Raw genomic sequence first — 17,810 nt, 5'->3', positions numbered from 1 at the left:
TTCCCCAGGTCCTCTTCTATACTGACTGGCCCCATTCCCCAGGTCCTCTTCTATACTGACTGACCCCATTCCCCAGGTCCTGCTCTTCTATACTGACTGACCCCATTCCCCAGGTCCTGCTCTTCTATACTTACTGACCCCATTCCCCAGGTCCTCTTCTATACTGACTGGCCCCATTCCCCAGGTCCTCTTCTATACTGACTGACCCCATTCCCCAGGTCCTGCTCTTCTATACTGACTGACCCCATTCCCCAGGTCCTGCTCTTCTATACTTACTGACCCCATTCCCCAGGTCCTCTTCTATACTGACTGGCCCCATTCCCCAGGTCCTCTTCTGTACTTACTGACCCATTCCCCAGGTCCTGCTCTTCTATACTTACTGACCCCATTCCCCAGGTCCTCTTCCGTACTGACTGACCCCATTCCCCAGGTCCTCTTCTGTACTTACTGACCCCATTCCCCAGGTCCTCTTCTATACTGACTGACCCCATTCCCCAGGTCCTCTTCTATACATACTGACCCCATTCCCCAGGTACTCTTCTATACTGACTGGCCCCATTCCCCAGGTCCTCTTCTATACTGACTGACCCCATTCCCCAGGTCCTGCTCTTCTGTACTTACTGACCCCATTCCCCAGGTCCTGCTCTTCTGTACTTACTGACCCCATTCCCCAGGTCCTGCTCTTCTATACTGACTGACCCCATTCCCCAGGTCCTCTTCTATACTGACTGGCCCCATTCCCCAGGTCCTCTTCTATACTTACTGACCCCATTCCCCAGGTCCTCTTCTATACTGACTGGCCCCATTCCCCAGGTCCTGCTCTTCTATACTGACTGGCCCCATTCCCCAGGTCCTGCTCTTCTATACTGACTGGCCCCATTCCCCAGGTCCTGCTCTTCTATACTGACTGGCCCCATTCCCCAGGTCCTGCTCTTCTATACTGACTGGCCCCATTCAGCAGGTCCTCTTCTGTACTGACTGGCCCCATTCCCCAGGTCCTCTTCTATACTGACTGGCCCCATTCCCCAGGTCCTCTTCTATACTGACTGGCCCCATTCCCCAGGTCCTCTTCTATACTGACTGGCCCCATTCCCCAGGTCCTCTTCTATACTGACTGGCCCCATTCCCCAGGTCCTCTTCTATACTGACTGGCCCCATTCCCCAGGTCCTCTTCTATACTGACTGGCCCCATTCCCCAGGTCCTCTTCTGTACTGACTGACCCCATTCCCCAGGTCCTCTTCTATACTGACTGGCCCTATTCCCCAGGTCCTCTTCTACACTGACTGGCCCCATTCCCCAGGTCCTCTTCTATACTGACTGGCCCCATTCCCCAGGTCCTCTTCTATACTGACTGGCCCCATTCCCCAGGTCCTCTTCTATACTGACTGGCCCCATTCCCCAGGTCCTCTTCTATACTGACTGGCCCCATTCCCCAGGTCCTCTTCTATACTGACTGGCCCCATTCCCCAGGTCCTCTTCTATACTGACTGGCCCCATTCCCCAGGTCCTCTTCTATACTGACTGGCCCCATTCCCCAGGTCCTCTTCTATACTGACTGGCCCCATTCCCCAGGTCCTCTTCTATACTGACTGGCCCCATTCCCCAGGTCCTCTTCTATACTGACTGGCCTAATTCCCCAGGTCCTCTTCTATACTGACTGGCCTAATTCCCCAGGTCCTCTTCTATACTGACTGGCCTAATTCCCCAGGTCCTCTTCTATACTGACTGGCCTAATTCCCCAGGTCCTCTTCTATACTGACTGGCCCCATTCCCCAGGTCCTCTTCTATACTGACTGGCCCCATTCCCCAGGTTCCTTTCTTCCAACTCATCTGAAGAACTACATTACTTCATAATGACTGACAGATCCTGATGTCACCATGACCTCAGAGGGCAGATAGATCTTAAGATGAAAGTGGTTAGATTACAATATCAAAGTACTGGCCATTTGAAGTTGAGAAAGGAGGTAATTTAGGGAAAGACGAGCACACCAGACGGTCATATCATCAATAAACGAGCTGTGTTTGGTCTATAACAGCTACCTGTGTTAAAGATGTGCACGTCTATCTGTCTCAGCGTCTCGTAGTCGTCTCCAGAGCAGTACCCTCCGAAGGAGTACACCTTGTGTCCCACGGAGACGGCAGCATGGTTCACCCTCCGCGGCCCTCCGTCCAGGTGGGTCGTCCAGCGCCACATCCCACGCCCCTCAGCTAGCACCGCACCTGTCCTCCTCACCCTGGCACCCTGTCACTACACCATCACCCTGTGTTCTGCTGCCACCTCATCCACCATCAGACACCACCTACCCAGACAGAGAGAGAGAGGAGAGGTGTTACAGACAGTCACCACCTACCCAGACAGAGAGAGAGAGGAGAGGTGTTACAGACAGTCACCACCTACCCAGACAGAGAGAGAGAGGAGAGGTGTTACAGACAGACACCACCTACCCAGACAGAGAGAGAGAGGAGAGATGTTACAGACAGACATCACCTACCCAGACAGAGAGAGAGAGGAGAGGTGTTACAGACAGACACCACCTACCCAGACAGAGAGAGAGAGGAGAGGAGAGGTGTTACAGCTATTCAGACAGACACCACCTACCCAGACAGAGAGAGAGAGGAGAGGTGTTACAGACAGTCACCACCTACACAGACAGAGAGAGAGAGGAGAGGAGAGGTGTTACAGCTATTCAGACAGACACCACCTACCCAGACTAGAGGTCGACCGATTATGATTTTTCAACGCCGGTACCGATTATTGGAGGACCAAAAAAAGCCGATACCGATTAATTGGCCGATTTTTTATTTTTTATTTGTAATATCAATCAATTCAATTTTATTTTATATAGCCCTTCGTACATCAGATAATATCTCGAAGTGCTGTACAGAATAATAATGACAATTACAACAATACTGAATGAACACTTATTTTAACTTAATATAATACAGCAATAAAATCTATTTAGTCTCAAATAAATAATGAAACATGTTCAATTTGGTTTAAATAATGCAAAAACAAAGTGTTGGAGAAGAAAGTAAAAGTGCAATATGTGCCATGTAAGAAAGCTAACGTTTAAGTTCCTTGCTCAGAACATGAGAACATATGAAAGCTGGTGGTTCCTTTTAACATGAGTCTTCAATATTCCCAGGTAAGAAGTTTTAGGTTGTAGTTATTACAGGAATTATAGGACTATTTCCCTCTCTACGATTTGTATTTCATATACCTTTGACTATTGGATGTTCTTATAGGCACTTTAGTATTGCCAGTGTAACAGTATAGCTTCCATCCCTCTCCTCGCTCCTACCTGGGCTCGAACCAGGAACACATCGACAACAGCCACCCTCAAAGCAGCGTCACCCATGCAGAGCAAGGGGAGCAACTACTCCAAGTCTCAGAGCGAGTGACGTTTGAAACGCTATTAGTGTGCACCCCGCTAACTAGCTAGCCATTTCAAATCGGTGACACCAGCCTAATCTCACAGCGAAGAGCTGCTGGCAAAACGCACGGAAAGTGCTGTTTGAATGAATGCTTACGAGCCTGCTGCTGCCTACCACCGCTCAGTCAGACTGCTCTATCAAATCATAGACTTAATTATAACATAATAACACACAGAAATACGAGCCTTAGGTCATTAATATGGTCGAATCCGCAAACTATCATCTCGAAAACAAAACGTTTATTCTTTCAGTGAAATACGGAACCGTTCCGTATTTTATCTAACGGGTGGCATCCAAAAGTCTAAATATTCCTGTTACATTGCACAACCTTCAATGTTATGTCATAATTACGTAAAATTCTGGCAAATTAGTTCGCAACGAGCCAGGCGGCCCAAACTGTTGCATATACCCTGACTCTGCGTGCAATGAACGCAAGAGAAGTGACAATTTCACCTGGTTAATATTGCCTGCTAACCTGGATATCTTTTAGCTAAATATGCAGGTTTAAAAATATATACTTCTGCGTATTGATTTTAAGAAAGGCATTGATGTTTATGTTTAGGTACAGTCGTGCAACGATTGTACTTTTTTCGCAAAAGCGCTTTTGTTAAATCATCCCCCGTTTGGCAAAGTTGGATGTCTTTGTTAGGAAGAAATAGTCTTCACACAGTTCGCAATGAGCCAGGCGGCCCAAACTGATGCATATACCCCGACTCTGCTGCAAGAGAAGTGACACCATTTTTCCTAGTTAAAAGAAATTCATGTTAGCAGGCAATATTAACTAAATATGGAGGTTTAAAAATATATACTTGTGTATTGATTTTAAGAAAGGCATTGATGTTTATGGTTAGGTACACGTTGGAGCAACGACAGTCCTCTTTGCGAATGCCACCGCATCGATTATACGCAACGCAGGACACGCTAGATAAACTAGTAATATCATCAACCATGTGGAGTTAACTAGATAAACTAGTAATATCATCAACCATCAAGCTTTTTACCGGATGCCCCAAACAATCGGAAAGGGGATTCATCAGAGAAAATGACTTTACCCCAGTCCTCAGCAGTCCAATCCCTGTTCCTTTTGCAGAATATCAGTCTGTCCCTGATGTTTTTCCTGGAGAGAAGTGGCTTCTTTGCTGCCCTTCTTGACACCAGGCCATCCTCCAAAAGCCTTCGCCTCACTGTGCGTGCAGATGCACTCACACCTGCCTGCTGTCATTCCTGAGCAAGCTCTGTACTGGTGGTGCCCCGATCCCGCAGCTGAATCAACTTTAGGAGACGGTCCTGGCGCTTGCTGGACTTTCTTGGGCGCCCTGAAGCCTTCTTCACAACAATTGAACCCCTCTCCTTGAAGTTCTTGATGATCCGATAAATGGTTGATTGAGGTGCAATCTTACTGGCAGCAATATCCTTGCCTGTGAAGCCCTTTTTGTGCAAAGCAATGATGACGGCACGTGTTTCCTTGCAAGTATCTATGGTTGACAGAGGAAGAACAATGATTCCAAGCATCACCCTCCATTTGAAGCTTCCAGTCTGTTATTCGAACTCAATCAGCATGACAGAGTGTTCTCCAGCCTTGTCCTCGTCAACACTCACACCTGTGTTAACGAGAGAATCACTGACATGATGTCAGCTGGTCCATTTGTGGCAGGGCTGAAATGCAGTGGAAATGTTTGAGGATTCAGTTCATTTGCATGGCAAATGCAATTTTGCAATTAATTGCAATTCATCTGATCACTCTTGATAACATTCTGGAGTATATGCAAATTGATATCATACAAACTGAGGCAGCAGACTTTGTGAAAATGAATGTGTGTCATTCTCAAAACTTTTAGCCATGACTGTATATCCGGAGAGAGCCATCATTCCGTGAAACAAAGTACGTTACAGTCCCTGATGTTTCTCTGGTAGGAGATCCTCGCCCTGAGCTTGTCTATTTTATTTGTCCAGAGACTGAACATTAGCGAGTAATAGAAGTCCACTTCGAATACCGCTTCTCCGCCGGCAGCGTCTTGGAGCAGCCTCTGGGATAAGTTCAATTGCCCTGGAGGGTAAGAACAAAGGATCCAATTGGGAAAGTCGTATTCCTGGTCGTAATGCTGAAGAGTTACCACCGCTCTGATATTCAAAATGTATTTCCGGCTGTATGCAACACAAAAAACGTTCTTGGCTGATGTAAGAAATAACACAAAAATTTTTTTAAAAATACTGCCATGTCTGTCGGCGCCATCATCGAAACCAGGCATATAGTACGTTCTATGGGATGGTCATAAACTGCAGTAATTTATGTCTGAGATATGAACATGACCGGGGATTCAAACATCTGTATCTATTCATCATCATCAGCTTCTACCTGGTCTTCCTCACATTTCTGTAAGGCAAGTGGTGTCATCGGGAAAAGCCTGTATCCGCCCTTGATACAGTTTGGAAAACATTTGAGGTTTGTCAAAATAGGATCTAGCTTGTCCAGTGTTAAATGCAGAGAGAGAATAAAGTGTTCTATTTGTCACAGACTGGTCTTCCCTGGCTGCCTGATCCTGCTGAAACCAAACAGACTGGTCTTCCCCTGGCTGCCTGATCCTGCTGAAACCAAACAGACTGGTCTTCCCCTGGCTGCCTGATCCTGCTGAAACCAAACAGACTGGTCTTCCCCTGGCTGCCTGATCCTGCTGAAACCAAACAGACTGGTCTTCCCTGGCTGCCTGATCCTGCTGAAACCCCACAGACTGGTCTTCCCTGGCTGCCTGATCCTGCTGAAACCCCACAGACTGGTCTTCCTTGGCTGCCTGATCCTGCTGAAACCCCACAGACTGGTCTTCCCTGGCTGCCTGATCCTGCTGAAACCCCACAGACTGGTCTTCCCTGGCTGCCTGATCCTGCTGAAACCCCACAGACTGGTCTTCCCTGGCTGCCTGATCCTGCTGAAACCCCACAGACTGGTCTTCCCTGGCTGCCTGATCCTGCTGAAACCCCACAGACTGGTCTTCCCTGGCTGCCTGATCCTGCTGAAACCCCACAGACTGGTCTTCCCTGGCTGCCTGATCCTGCTGAAACCCCACAGACTGGTCTTCCCTGGCTGCCTGATCCTGCTGAAACCCCACAGACTGGTCTTCCCTGGCTGCCTGATCCTGCTGAAACCCCACAGACTGGTCTTCACTGGCTGCCTGATCCACACGTGATGACATCAGGGGCCAACCAACTGTCTGGTAGAGAACATGGTGATGACATCAGGGGGGCCAACCAACTGTCTGGTAGAGAACATGGTGATGACATCAGAGGGGCCAACCAACTGTCTGGTAGAGAACGTGGTGATGACATCAGGGGGCCAACCAACTGTCTGGTAGAGAACGTGGTGATGACATCAGAGGGGCCAACCAACTGTCTGGTAGAGAACGTGGTGATGACATCAGGGGGCCAACCAACTGTCTGGTAGAGAACGTGGTGATGACATCAGGGGGCCAACCAACTGTCTGGTAGAGAACGTAGTGATGACATCAGAGGGCAACCAACTGTCTGGTAGAGAACATGGTGATGACATCAGGAGGCCAACCAACTGTCTGGTAGAGAACGCAGTGATGACATCAGGGGGCCAACCAACTGTCTGGTAGAGAACGTGGTGATGACATCAGAGGGGCCAACCAACTGTCTGGTAGAGAACGTGGTGATGACATCAGGAGGCCAACCAACTGTCTGGTAGAGAACGTGGTGATGACATCAGGAGGCCAACCAACTGTCTGGTAGAGAACGTGGTGATGACATCAGGGGGCCAACCAACTGTCTGGTAGAGAACGTAGTGATGACATCAGAGGGCAACCAACTGTCTGGTAGAGAACGTGGTGATGACATCAGAGGGGCCAACCAACTGTCTGGTAGAGAAAATGGTGATGAGTTCTATGGGCAGGACCCTATAGAAGCAGCCCATTTTTCTTCTCAGCTTCTTGACTAATCAAATCAAAATCAAATTGTATTTGTCGCATGTGCCGAATACAACAGGTGTAGACCTTAGTGAAACGCTTACTTACGAGCCCTTAAGCATTTCACACTAAGGTGTACACCTGTTGTATTCAGTGCACGTGACAAATACAATTTGATTTGATTAGTCAAGAAGCTGAGATGAAAAATGGCAGCTTTTATAGGGTCCTGCCTCTCGCTAAATAGTAGAAAGCCGATGTTTCAGTCGACATTCCTGTCAGTCGTAGACTATGGCCACATCTGAATGAACGCACACTTCATTAAAGTAGTTGGATGCAGTTTAAGTGAACAATATGATTTATAAAAGACAGCTATTCATCCATCCAGATGCCCAGGTATTTGTAAGCCCGGACACGATCAATATGGACACCATCAACAGTACATTTGATTAAAATCATCGGACTTATTTTTATGCGCTCCAGAGAACATCATATAGTTAGTTTTACCTGCAATCAATACTAATTTCAGGTCTATAAAGTTTTGATGTAATACAATGGCAGTGTTCTGCAGAGATGAATCTGGGCAGGTGAACACCACTGGTTGGAGCAGAAGGTGCTGCAGTGGACTTGATGTAGCTAGCTCCTGGATGAGCAGCTCCCTGAAGGCTAGCTGTGAGATGGGGGGCTGTCTCTATCAATTTCCTCTCTAATTTGGGTTAAATCTGTATACCTAGACTTTGTTTTAGCTTTTCCTGATTTATTCGCCATAATTTAAATATATAAACTTGTTGAAAATGCTATTGAATATGTACTGCTATGTGTAACACTCGTGGCTCCGTCAAGTAGGATTTGCAATGGCGAATGAACCTCTTTTACGCCAGAGTTTACGACAAAGGCTGGTCTTCAAACGTATAACCATTACATATTGCCGTTTACCTCAGCTCATTGGCTATCTTCCAAGCTAGATTTCAAGATGATCAGTGGTCATTGGGCCAAAATACAGTCAATCAACGATAGACCGGTCCTACCATTGGTGCGCAATGAGGTCATTGATTGGTGTCTTCAAATCGGTTTGTTTCGGTCAATACGTCCCGGGAAAAGAGCCATCATGTATGGTTGTGTTAGTAACAACCAGAGGATTGTAATGAAACCAACCATGACTGGATAAACGTTTGTTTAGTGTGTGTAATTACCACGAACGCTTCGTCCAAAGTTGAATGAGACGGAAATCACGACGCAACCGGTTTACAAATGTTTCGTGTTAGGCTATAAAAATGGATTTTATCAAACAAAACGAACATTCACTGTGTAGTTAGGACACTTGGCATTGCCACCAGAGGAAGATCTTCAATGGTAAGCGATTTATTTTATTGTTATTTCTGACTTTTGTGACGCTAATGCTTGGTTGGAAAATGCTAGTAATACTTGTGTGTGTGGGACGGCGTCCTCAGAAAATCACATGTTTGCTTTTGCAGTAAACCTTTTCGAAATCTGACACAGCGGCTGGATTAATAAGACGTTAATCTTTTAAATGATGTAAGATACATGTATTTACAAGAACGTTTAATACAACAAATGGTGTATTTAAAATGTTAGCTCTCTGCAGTTTCACCGGATGTTGGCCTGGTGGGACGTTAGCGTCTCACCTACCCTCGAGAAGTTAATAAAATAAAATAACGAGGCTATAAACAGGGTGTATCGGTACCGAGTCAATGTGACACGCTGGTAGAAATTAGGTAAAATGGATTTAAGTTTCCCTGCATTAAAGTCCCCGGCCACTAGGAGCGCCACTTCTGGATGAGCATTTTCCTGTTTGCTTATGGCCTTATACAGCTGGTTGAGTGCCGTCTTACCACCAGCATCGGTTTGTGGTGGTAAATAGACGGCTACGAATAATATAGATGAGAACTCCTCTTGGTAGATAGTGTGGTCTACTGGCGGGCAATACCTCGAGACTTCTTTAATATTAGATATCGCGCACCAGCTGTTATTGACAAATAGACATACACCCCTCCCTCGTCTTACCAGACGTAGCTGCTCTGTTCTGCCAATGCACGGAGAAGCCAGCCAGCTCTATATTATCCACGTCGTTCAGCCACGACTCGGTGACATATGATATTAGTTTAATATCCCTTTGGTAGGATAAACTTGATCTACGATTAAGACTATTTTCCCAATGATTGCATGTTGCCAATAGTACTGATGGTAGTGGTGGTTTACCCACTCGCCTACAAATTCTCACAAGGCACCCCGACCGCCACCCCCGTTTTCTCAGTCTTTCCTTCCCGTGAATGACTGGGATTTGGGGCTGGTCTCAAGAAAGCAGTATTTCCTTAGCGTCAAACTCATTAAAGAAAAGATCTTTGTCCAGTTTGAGTAATCGCTCTTCTTATGTCAAGAAGCTCTGGACATCATCTGATAGTTTTTTTATTTTACCTTTATTTAACCAGGTAAGCTAGTTGAGAACAAGTTCTCATGAATAACAGAGTGCAATACTCCCTGATGTCTCTCAATGTCAGACAGACTAGTTGGGTAATAACAAGCTATAATCACTGAAATTGACTGGCATAGGAATTGACAATGCAGATCCAGTTAGCCAATCTGTCTAGAACTAACTAGGTATACATAACTACCAAGTACACTGCCCAAACAAAGCCCCCAGGCCTAAAAACATACCCCACCCCTGTCCTCAAAAGATAACCCCATGTCCCTCTCCTCTGCAGAACATTGCTGGCTAGTTGTGCCTAACTACCAGGTACGCTGCCAAAACAAAAACACCCCCAGTCCTAAAAACATATCCCCTGGTATGAGTCCCAAATGTCACTCCACTATATAGTATACTACTGTTGACCAGAGCTCTATGGACTATTTGGGAATAGGGTGCCATTTAGGAAGCAACCATGTACTGTCCTCTGGTCCACTCTCAACCAGAGTGTGTCTGCTGTTCCAGTGACCTCCAACAGCTCTTATAAATAAACCCTCAGAGGACTAATAATGCACACCCTTCTATTTCCACATGACCCAATGGCCCCTATTACATGACAAAACACTACTAGTTACTGATTTCAGAATCTAAATGGTTCCTTACCGAGCAAAACAGACAAAAATATGATCGAGCCAGCTAGCTAAGATCTGAGTTTCTCTAGCTATCTAAACGTTTGTGCAAGTGTCAAAGTAGCTAGCTAACTTGGCTAGTTAGCAATGATCTGTTGCCGTCTGACAAATATAACTACTGCTACCAACCTCTGGCTAGAGTAGCAAACCAAACAGTTAGGTTTGACTGATTAAATAATGCCCACAGTTTCGGGAATAATAATGTCCATACAGCTTCTTTGACGACTAACGTTAGAGAGAAAGGGTGTCTACTTTGTGAATGCATGCCAACCTAGCTACCTCTAGCCAGCCAACTAACTAACGTTAGCAATTCACCTCATATCAAGAGTAGCCAGCTAACGTTAGCTAGCTTAGCAAAGTAGCTACGCTAGCTACCCAGCCAGATAGTTTAGCCAACCAGCGAACTTATCTAACGTTACTTGGGATATAACGTTAGTAGACAACATTGAACATGACCAAAACACATAGGATGTTAGCTATGCAGATATCTAACGTTGGCCATATGTAAATTAACGTTAGCTGCTTGGTAGTTAGCTAACGTTATCTACCTAGCTAGCCTTCCAAAAGGTGCTATGCAAGCTAGATAGCTATCAAACTTGGCAGCTAACGACCGACATCTATTACACAATTGCAATTACCAATTTGCAAAGGTTAGTAAGATAATCTTGTATTACCCAAAGGTGTCACTCTGAGTTAACACGAACATCTATTTGCGACCGTTATTGCTAACCAACATTACCTTGGAAGCTAGACGGTGAACGCAATCCCTTCTCGGCCCTCGTGACGTAATGTTTACAGTGTCTTCTTCTTCAACTTCGACTAAACGGCTGTCCGCAAACAGATGTTAAAGGATCATGCCGCCACCTACTGTGCTGAAGTGTGTAGTCAGTCACAGTTCAAATCAAATCATATCAAATTGTATTTTATTTGTCACATGCGCCGAATACAACAGGTGTAGACCTTACAGTGAAATGCTCACTTACGAGCCCTTAACCAACAATGCAGGTAAAAAAAAATACGGATAAGAATAAGAAATAAAAGTAACAACTAATTACAGAGCAGCAGTAAAATAACAATAGAGAGACTATATACAAGGGGGTACCGATACAGAGTCAATGTGCGGGGGAACCGGTTAGTTGAGGTAATATGTACATGTAGGTAGAGTTATTAAAGTGACTATGTATAGATGATAACAACAGAGAGTAGCAGCGGAGTAAAAGAGGGCGGGGCAATGCAATTAGTCTGGGTAGCCATTTGATTAGCTGTTCAGGACTCTTTTGGCTTGGGGGTAGAAGCTGTTTAGAAGCCTCTTAGACCAAGACTTCGCGCTCCGGTACCGCTTGCCGTGCGGTACCAGACAGAACAGTCTATGACTAGGGTGGCTGGAGTCTTTGAATTTTTGGGGGGCCTTCCTCTGACATCGCCTGGTATATAGGTACTGGAAGGCAGGAAGCTTGGCTCCAGTGATGTACTGGGCCGTCCGCACTACCCTCTGTAGTGCCTTGCGGTCAGAGGCCGAGCAGCTATCATACCAGGCAGTGATGCAACCAGTCAGGATGCTCTCGATGGTGCAGCTGTAGAACCTTTTGAGGATCTGAGGACCAATGACAAATATTTCCAGTCTCCTGAGGGAGAATAGGTTTTGTCGTGTCGTCTTCACAATTGTCTTGGTATGTTTGGACCAAAATAGTTTGATTGTGATGTGGACACCAAGGATCTTGAAGCTCTCAACCTGCTCCACTACAGCCCCGTCAATGAGAATGGGGGCATGCTCGGTCCTCTTTTTCCTGTAGTCCACGATCATCTCCTTTGTCTTGATCACGTTGAGGGAGAGGTTGTTGTCCTGGCACCACGCGGCCAGGTCTCTGACTTCCTCCCAGTAGGCTGTCTCATCGTTGTCGGTGATCAGGCCTACCACTGTTGTGTTGTTGGCAAACTTAATGATGGTGTTGGAGTTGTGCCTGGCCATGCAGTCATGAGTGAACAGGGAGTACAGGAGGGGACTGAGCACGCACCTCTGAGGGGCCCCTGTGATGAGGATCAGTGTGGCGGATGTGTTGTTACCTACCCTCACCACCTGGGGGCGGCCCGTCAGGAAGTCCAGGATCCAGTTGCAGAGGGAGGTGTTTAGTCCCAAGGTCCTTAGCTTATTGATGAGCTTTGAGGGCACTATGGTGTTGAACGCTGAGCTGTAGTCAATGAATAGCATTCTCACATAGGTGTTCCTTTTGTCCAGGTGGGAAAGGGCAGTGTGGAGTGCAATAGAGATTGCATCATCTGTGGATCTGTTGGGGCGGTTTGCTAATTGGAGTGGGTCTAGGGTTTCTGGGATAATGGTGTTGATGTGATCCATGACCAGCCTTTTAAAGCATTTCATGGTTACAGATGTGAGTGCTATGTGTCGGTAGTCATTTAGGAAGTTTACCTTAGTGTTCTTGGGCACATGGACTATGGGGGTCTGCTTGAAACGTTGGCTTTACAGACTCTGACAGGGAGAGGTTGAAAATGTCATTGAAGACACTTGCCAGTTGGTCAGCGCATGCTCGCAGTACACGTCCTGGTAATCCGTCTGGCCCTGCGGCCTTGTGAATGTTGACCTGTTTAAAGATCTTACTCACATCGGTTGCGGAGAGCGTGATCACACAGTCTTCTGGAACAGCTGGTGCTCTCATGCATGTTTCAGTGTTATTTGCCTCAAAGTGAGCATAGAAGTAGTTTAGCTCGTCTGGTAGGCTCGTGTCACTGGGAAGCTCTCGGCTGTGCTTCCCTTTGTAGTCTGTAATGGTTTGCAGGCCCTGGCACATCCGTCGAGCGTCAGAGCCAGTGTAGTACGACTCAATCTTAGTCCTGTATTGATGTTTTGCCTGTTTGATGGTTCGTTGGAGGGCATAGCGGGATTTCTTATAGGCTTCCGGGTTAGAGTCCCGCTCCTTGAAAGCGGCAGCTCTAGCCCGTTAGCTCAGTGCGGATGTTGCCTGTAATCCATGGCTTCTGTTTGGAGTGTGTACGTACAGTCACTCTGGGAATGACGTCATCAACGCACTTATTGACTGATGTGGGGATGGTGGTAACTGATGTGTATTCCTCAATGCCTTTGGAGGAATCCCAGAACAACATTAGCTACACATCTCTAAATCCTACAATAACTACTTCTGAGAAAATAAAGAACCCTACTAACTTATGATAGAACCTTCCCCAACCCCAAAATCCCTTCCAACCCCCCTACACCTCACCACTACAATAAAATAAGGTATTGTTTACTCCATACATTTCCCCTGACACCCAAAAGTTTGTTTCATTTTGAATGCTTAGCAGTACAGGAAAATGGTCCAATTCACACAATTATCAAGAGAACATCCCTGGTCATCCCTACTGCCTCTGATCTGGAGGACTCACTTAATGCTTCGTTTGTAAATGATGTCTGAGTGTTAGAGCGTGTGTTAGGCAGATCAGCACAGGGGAACCCAAGAGCAGACTCAGACAAGGAAACAGGGATGAATGAACCAAGATATTTATTGTAACACGGGGAGAGATGGAGTGCAGATTCAGGGAAGCTCTGATGAGTTGTAGGAATCCAGATGTGGAGGCTGAGGTTGGAGTGAGCTGGGACAGGGTCAACAGGTCCGGAGGGGAATCCAAGGGAGTGGTGGTGAGCTGAATCCAGAACAGGGTAGAGAGATGTGGAACAGGAGACAGGAACCAGAGTCAGAGCGGCAAAACTGCAGTGAGAGGAGAAACAGCGTCAGGCAGGCAGCAGAAACAGGCACAGCCAGATACAGGATCTTAAATAACAACAAATAGCTAGAAGCATGACTGACTGAATGGAGATTCCGATCTGGCAGAGTGGAAGTGGCAGGACTGAGTATTTGTAGAGGTCTTGATTATGGAACGGGTTGCAGCTGGTGGGGAACTGCTCTGAATCCAGCACACCTGTCTCCAAACACACAATCACACACACGGGGAGAGAGAGAGAGAGAGAGAGAGAGAGAGAGAGTGTACTGGGGCTGCAGGTCAAGGAGACACCGGATGTCCACTAGGGGGGGTGGCAGAAGCAGATGTGACAACGTGCCCATGGCTATCCGTAAATAAAACTTTCCCTTTTAAATGACTTTCCTTTAAAATGACTTTCCCTTTTACTTGAGTCATTTTCTATTAAGGTATCTTTACTTTTACTCAAGTATGACAATTGGGTAGTTTTCCACCACTGTATCTAAGCAAACCCCAAATCAGTTTTATTAGTTAGCTGGCAGTGTTTACTTTTTATGTAATGGATCATCTTCCACTGAGGCTGTGCAGAGGTGGAGAGTGATGGATTGTGGTCATGTAGTCAGTATTAACCATATCTCTCTGTGCCCTATACAACAGCACCTCACCATGGCCTTGTGGTCATGTAGTCAGTATTAACCATATCTCTCTGTGCCCTATACAACAGCACCTTGATACTCATAATTCTACTTTGTGTGACTTTCCATTAGGTGGCGCTGTCGTGTCTAACCCTACAACATGGGGTTGTTACAGTGCTGTACTACATGTTTTACAAACAACCAGACCCAGAGCCCTGCATACATACAGCCCAACACAACAGTCCCACAGCCCCACATCCCAACACCACAGCCCCACAGCCCAACCCCACAGCCTCAGGACCCAACCCCACAGCCCCACAGCCCAACACAACAGTCCCACAGCCCCACAGCCCAACACCACAGCCCCACAGACCCACAGCCCCACAGCCCCACAGCTCCACAGCCCAACACCACAGCCCCACAGCCCAACACCACAGCCCCACAGCCCCACAGTCCCACAGCCCCACAGCTCCACAGCCCAACACCACAGCCCCACAGCCCAACACCACAGCCCCACAGCCCCACAGCCCAACACCACAGTCCCACAGCCCCACAGCCCAACCCCACAGCCCCACAGTCCCACAGCCCCACAGCCCAACACCACAGCCCCACAGCCCAACCCCACAGCCCCACAGCCCCACAGCCCAACCCCACAGCCCCACAGCCCCACAGCCCCACAGGCCCACAGCCCCACAGCCCAGCCCCACAGCCCAGCCCCACAGCCCAACCCCACAGCCCCAGAACCCAACCTAACCCCACAGCACCAGAACCCAACCCCCCAGCCTCAGGACCCAACCCCACAGCACCAGAATCCAACCCCACAGCCCCAGAACCCAACCTCCAGCCTCAAGACCCAACCCCACAGCCCCAGAACACAACCCCAGGGGGAGGGAGGGAGGGAGGGAGGGAGGGAGGGAGGCATTCCTTCTCCATGCCAGCTGCAGCCTACCTCCAGCCCAGGGCCAGGCAAGACAATGAGGAGTTTGTCTTGGCATCATGGTCTGACCAGCCCAGCAACAGCTGCCCCCAGACTGGCCCATAATAGAGGAAGATGTGTCAGAATGCGTGGTGCTGGTGGTACCAGTATGTCCAGGTAGGAGCTGCGGTACCAGGATGTCCAGGTAAGAGCTGTGGTACCAGTATGTCCAGGTAGGAGCTGCGGTACCAGGATGTCCAGGTAAGAGCTGTGGTACCAGTATGTCCAGGTAGGAGCTGCGGTACCAGTATGTCCAGGTAGGAGCTCCGGTACCAGTATGTCCAGGTAGGAGCTGTTGTACCAGTATTTTCAGGTAGGAGCTGCGGTACCAGGATGTCCAGGTAGGAGCTGCGGTACCAGGATGTCCAGGTAGGAGCTGCGGTACCAGGATGTCCAGGTAGGAGCTGCGGTACCAGGATGTCCAGGTAAGAGCTGTGTTACCAGTATGTCCAGGTAGGAGCTGTGTTACCAGTATGTCCAGGTAGGAGCTGCGGTACCAGGATGTCCAGGTAGGAGCTGTGGTACCAGGATGTCCAGGTAGGAGCTGTGGTACCAGTATTTTCAGGTAGGAGCTGTGGTACCTGTATGTCCAGGTAAGAGCTGTGGTACCAGTATGTCCAGGTAGGAGCTGTGGTACCAGCATGTCCAGGTAAGAGCTGTGGTACCAGGATGTCCAGGTAGGAGCTGCGGTACCAGGATGTCCAGGTAGGAGCTGCGGTACCAGGATGTCCAGGTAGGAGCTGCGGTACCAGGATGTCCAGGTAGGAGCTGCGGTACCAGGATGTCCAGGTAGAAGCTGTGGTACCAGTATGTCTAGGTAGGAGCTGCGGTACCAGGATGTCCAGGTAGGAGCTGTGGTACCAGTATGTCTAGGTAGGAGCTGTGGTACCAGTAATTTCAGGTAGGAGCTGTGGTACCAGTATGTCCTGGTAAACCATTGGTGTGCACATGGTATATTGTACAGGAAGTTTTACTGTACTTCAAATATCCGTATATACTTATTGAAGTTGTAGATACCCATAAGAACAGAAAACACTTATACTTCACTAAATTGTCTGAATCTAGAATAGGCTATGTAAAACTTACTTTATATTTCGTTTCTGTGTTAATATATAGAGAATAATGGAGTTGGAAGGACATCAAATGATCCACATTCTTGTTTTTGTGGACGAGGCTGGGATCAATCTGGCCAAAGGCAGGAGACGTGGCCGCAATCTCATTGGACACGGAGCCACAATTGGCACACCAGGCCAACGTTGGGGGCAATATTACAATGTCTGCTGCCACTTCTGAGAATACTGTGAGCACACAGATTCCACACATTGGGCCCTATAACACACAACCTCTCCTGGCCTTCCTAAATACACTTTGCAGAGACATAATAACAGAACACCAAAGAGGTTTAGTTAGACCAGATCTGCCAAATGATGTAATTGTGTGGGATAATGTCAGCTTCCACCGAACCAACATTGTTAAGGAATGGTTTGCTGAGCATGAAAGGATAACAATGGAGTTCCTTTGCCACGCCCTGACCACAGAGAGCGTTTTCTACTCTCTATTTTGGTTCGGTCGGGGTGAGACTGGGGGGGGGGGGGGGGGGGGGGGGGGGTTGTTTCCTATCTAGGTGTTTTGTTTTCTATGTTGGCCTGGTATGGTTCCCAATCAGAGGCAGCTGTTTATCGTTGTCTCTGATTGGGGATCAGATTTAGGCAGCCTTTTCCCACTGGGTTTTTGTGGGATCTTGTTTTTGGTTAGTTGCCTGTGAGCACGCCATTAGCTTCACGGTTCCTTTGTGCTTTATTGTTTTTTTGTGCCGGTTTACTAAATAAATATGTTGAACCAATACCACGCTGGACTTTGGTCTGACAATCCTTACCACGACGTTCGTGACAGAAGATCCCACCACAACAGGACTAAGCATCGTGTCCAGGAGGTAAGGACATCCTTGACTTGTGAAGAGATAATGGCAGGAGACGAAAGACTTCCATGGAAGCGGTGAAGGGAGGACAGCGACGACGCAAGCCCAA

At 47.6% G+C, this 17,810-nt stretch overlaps 1 protein-coding gene across 1 annotated transcript in view; it reads right to left on the bottom strand.

Annotated features, from left to right (window-relative positions):
- LOC129862753 (kelch domain-containing protein 3-like) overlaps window positions 1-11,289 on the bottom strand; it is a 186,726-nt gene extending 175,437 nt beyond the window's left edge. Inside the window, exons 1-2 of the mRNA XM_055934725.1 lie at window positions 11,204-11,289; window positions 2,042-2,301 (exon numbers count right to left, since the gene is read on the bottom strand). Of these exons, the coding sequence (XP_055790700.1) occupies window positions 2,042-2,195 (154 nt within the window). The 5' untranslated portion in view covers window positions 2,196-2,301; window positions 11,204-11,289. The remainder of the gene's footprint in view (window positions 1-2,041; window positions 2,302-11,203) is intronic.
- Between the last annotated feature and the right edge of the window lie 6,521 nt (window positions 11,290-17,810).

This window comes from Salvelinus fontinalis, chromosome 1, assembly GCF_029448725.1.
Source record: "Salvelinus fontinalis isolate EN_2023a chromosome 1, ASM2944872v1, whole genome shotgun sequence".
Classification (NCBI taxonomy): Eukaryota; Metazoa; Chordata; class Actinopteri; order Salmoniformes; family Salmonidae; genus Salvelinus; species Salvelinus fontinalis.
This window is presented reverse-complemented; position numbering and strand designations above follow the sequence as displayed.